The following is a 3,548-nucleotide window of genomic DNA, read 5'->3' as shown; positions in this document are numbered from 1 at the left end:
GAGAGAAACCCCATCTCTACTAAAAATACAAAAAATTAGCTGGGCATGGTGGCATGCACCTGTAGTCCCAGCTACTTGGGAGGCTGAGGCAGGAGAATCACTTGAACCCAGGAGGTAGAGGTTGCACTGAGCCCAGATCACACCACTGTACTCCAGCCTGGGCAACAGAGCAAGACTCCGTCTCAAAACAAAACACAGATTCCTCAATCAAATTATCTGGGAAAGTAGGATCCAGGAAGCTACATCTTTAACATACTCAAGTAATTCTGCCATTATTCAGTTAGCTCTCTTCCTGAGACCTCATGGTTTTCCTGGAGCAATCATGGATTTCTCAGAATGAACACTTTCACTCTCCGCTTTATAGAACATTTCACACTTGTAAATGTTATTAGCATTTCTATACAATTATTGGTTTAGTGACTGCTTTAGATAGACTAAAAGTGTCACAAGAACTGAAACTGTATCTCTCTTATTCAACACTGTACCCCCAAGTCTTAGCACTATGCCCAATGTGTAGTATAGAATGAATAAAGGACAAAGAAGTCAGCAGCCAGGTAGATCAGGTAAGATCATTTGGCCATCATTCTACTGGTTAGTAATCAATGGTTATAGCTCCACAGACCGAAGCAAGAAGTCCAATCAGCGTGTGATCTCTTCTCTTGCTGCAATAGGTTAGCTTACCCGGGATGTCATGAAGAGGAGTTTAGTCTCCATGTCTGGGGTGAGACGACATGCTAGGAATTTTCGGGATGTTCTTGACTGAAGAAGCTGTAGGATACCTGAATCAAATGTGGAAGGAAAGAGAAAAGAGGAAGCCTGAGACCAGAAAAAATGAAAGGCAGGCTAGGAACCTGGGCCAGATACTGATGTGGTCTTGCTCACAGGGAAATTCCAAGACAAGACCAAGGGAGGTCAAGCACAGGTAGGGATTCCAACCAGCACTGATGTGTTCTGCACTAACCAACCACTATCCTCAGGACCCAGCTATACTGCTTCCTGTCTTCTGCTGGCCTTCCAGAGCCTCCTACCCACATGATTCCCACTGGCAACAGATGGGAAAGTTAAGGAAAAAATATGGGAATCCCCAGCTGCTCTTCCTGCTCCTGACGGTCCCATCCTTGGGTCCTGGAATCAATGTGATGTGTGGCATGAGCATGAGCCCTGGACTCAGAAACATGTGGATCCAGATCCTTTTGTAGTTCATAAGCATGATTATTGGTTTTTCACAGTCATGCATGAGATGTGCTTCCCTCAAACCTTGTTACCATGTCAGTATATTACCTGCCTGACATGAGAGAACAAAACTAATTTTAAAGGGCAGGCATGGTGGCTCACACCTGCAATCCCAGTGCTTTGGGAGATAAAGGTGGGTGGATCACCTGAGGTCAGGAGTTCAAGACCACCCTGGCCAATATGGTGAAACTCCATCTCTGCAAAAATACAAAAATTAGCCAGGCACCACAGCGGGTACCTGTAATCCCAGCTGTTTGAGAGGCTGAGGCGGGAGAATCACTCGAACCTAGGAGGCGGAGGTTGCAGTGAGTTGAGATCGAGCCATTGTAATCCAGCCTGAGCAACGGAGCGAGACTCCGTCTCAAAAAAAAAAAAGACCTAGATCCAAATCCGGCCGGGCGCGGTGGCTCAAGCCTGTAATCCCAGCACTTTGGGAGGCCGAGGCGGGTGGATCACAAGGTCAAGAGATCGAGACCATCCTGGTCAACATGGTGAAACTCCGTCTCTACTAAAAATACAAAAAAAAAAAATTAGCTGGGCATGGTGGTGCGTGCCTGTAATCCTAGCTACTCGGGAGGCTGAGGCAGGAGAATTGCCTGAACCCAGGAGGCGGAGGTTGCGGTGAGCCGAGATCATGCCATTGCACTCCAGCCTGGGTAACATGAGTGAAACTCCGTCTCAAAAAAAAAAAAAAAAAAAAAAAAAAAAAAAAAAAAAAAAAAAAAAAAAAAAAAAAAAAAAAAAAAGACCTAGATCCAAATCCTGCCTCTGTCACCTAACCTACCAGCTGTATAGCCTTGGGCAAATTACTTAATCTTAAACCTGTTTCTTTATGTATAAATGTGGAAACTAAAATACTCATAGGGCTGTCCAGAAGATTAAATGAGGTAACATATGTTTGTCTAACACAGTGGAGGCACTTAAAGCAACAAAATATATGTTCAATATAAGAGTACTACAATTTCCAGCACTTTCCTCTCTTCTTTCCTGACTTCCCAGGTCCTGGACAACTGCTTTCAGTGTGTGAGTGTAGGGGGACGAGGTACGCACAACTGCTTTCAGAGTGTGTGTGTGGAGGGGGAGGGGTTATGCACAACTGCTTTCAGTGTGTGTGTGTGTGTGTGTGTGTGTGTGTGTGTAGGGGGGAGGGGGTGCACACAACTGCTTTCAGAGTGTGTGTGTGTGTGTATAAGGGGAGGGGATGCACACAACTGCTTTCAGTGTGTGTGTACGTGTGTCTCTCTCAACTGCTTTCTGTATGCGTGTGTATGTGTAGGGGGAGGGGGTGCGCACACGATCACAAGTACATGTGTGTTGAGGTGGGGTGAGGAGCAAGGCTGTACAGTTATTTTTCAGACCATAGCAGGACCCTGGGAAAGGGAAAGAGATATAAAAGGGACCCTGTCAGGGGGAGGCACATGGAGACTCCCTCCTCCAAAGTGGATTTTGCCCAAGCTGGATCCTTGGAATCCAAGGCAAGACTGTTTCCAGGGAGGGGCCTTCTCTTACAGAACAAATTCCAGCCTCTTTACTGACTCAGTCTCACAAGTTGACTTCTGACTCTGCTGCTAGACTCCATGAAGCTGAACACTGGTCACTGGCTCACCTCCTGAGCCAAGGAGTTGCCGGAAAATGAGGAGGAGGACTACAGTTCTCTGTCTTACTTTTTTCTTTTTCTTCTTCTTTTTTTTTTAAAGATGGAGTCTCAGTCTGTTGCCCAGGCTGGAGTGTAGTGGTGCAATCTCGGCTCACTGCAACCTCCATCTCCTGGGTTCAAGCGATTCTCTTGCCTCAGGCTCCCAAGTAGCTGGGACTACAGGTGCATGCCACCATACCTGGCTAATTTTTATATTTTTAGTCGAGATGGGGTTTCACCGTGTTAGCCAGAATGGTCTCAATCTCCTAACCTCGTGATCCACCCACCTTGGCCACCCAAAGTGCTGGGATTAAAGGTGTGAGCCACTCTATTGGGCCTCGCTTTTTTCTTTGTAGCAATGTGACAGCTGGAGTCAGCCAAGTAGGGGCTGTCTAGGAACTACACGAATTGTTCTGTACCTCTGCCATTCCCAGTTGTATTTGGCAAAGCCTGCCCTGTCCCAAGCTTCCTAAATCTGACCGCCAAAGACTCTCCTACCCACCAACCTCTACCTACCTACTTGATTCAAGCAAGATATACACATTGAACTCCCAGCTCTAAAGGACAGGATGCCTAAGACCCTACTTACCTGTGAACTGAGGACTCAAGGCCTGAGGATTATGGATAATGTCTTTCCACAGCAGTTCAAATTCTGGTATCCTAGCAACATTCTGAAGTA

The 3,548-nt window shown here is 46.4% G+C and overlaps 1 protein-coding gene and 1 non-coding gene across 3 annotated transcripts in view; one reads left to right on the top strand and one right to left on the bottom strand.

Annotated features, from left to right (window-relative positions):
- The window catches only part of INTS3 (integrator complex subunit 3), a 47,914-nt gene that overhangs the window by 20,053 nt on the left and 24,313 nt on the right, over window positions 1–3,548 (bottom strand). For both annotated transcript variants that reach the window (XM_037733019.1, XM_017513327.2), the window contains 2 exons: window positions 3,459–3,548; window positions 682–779 (listed from right to left, as the gene is read on the bottom strand). The exon at window positions 3,459–3,548 ends at the window's right edge or, in 1 of these variants, runs on beyond it. In XM_037733019.1, the coding sequence (XP_037588947.1) occupies window positions 682–779; window positions 3,459–3,548 (188 nt within the window). The remainder of the gene's footprint in view (window positions 1–681; window positions 780–3,458) is intronic.
- Window positions 1,188–1,291, top strand: LOC119468788. The gene has a single exon (XR_005197549.1). It is a non-coding gene; the product is annotated as a small nucleolar RNA U13 (small nucleolar RNA).

This window comes from Cebus imitator, unplaced genomic scaffold (genome assembly GCF_001604975.1).
Source record: "Cebus imitator isolate Cc_AM_T3 unplaced genomic scaffold, Cebus_imitator-1.0 Scaffold491, whole genome shotgun sequence".
In the NCBI taxonomy this organism is placed as follows: Eukaryota; Metazoa; Chordata; class Mammalia; order Primates; family Cebidae; genus Cebus; species Cebus imitator.
The sequence above is the reverse complement of the archived record's forward strand: the minus strand, read 5'-3'. Positions and strand labels throughout refer to the sequence as shown.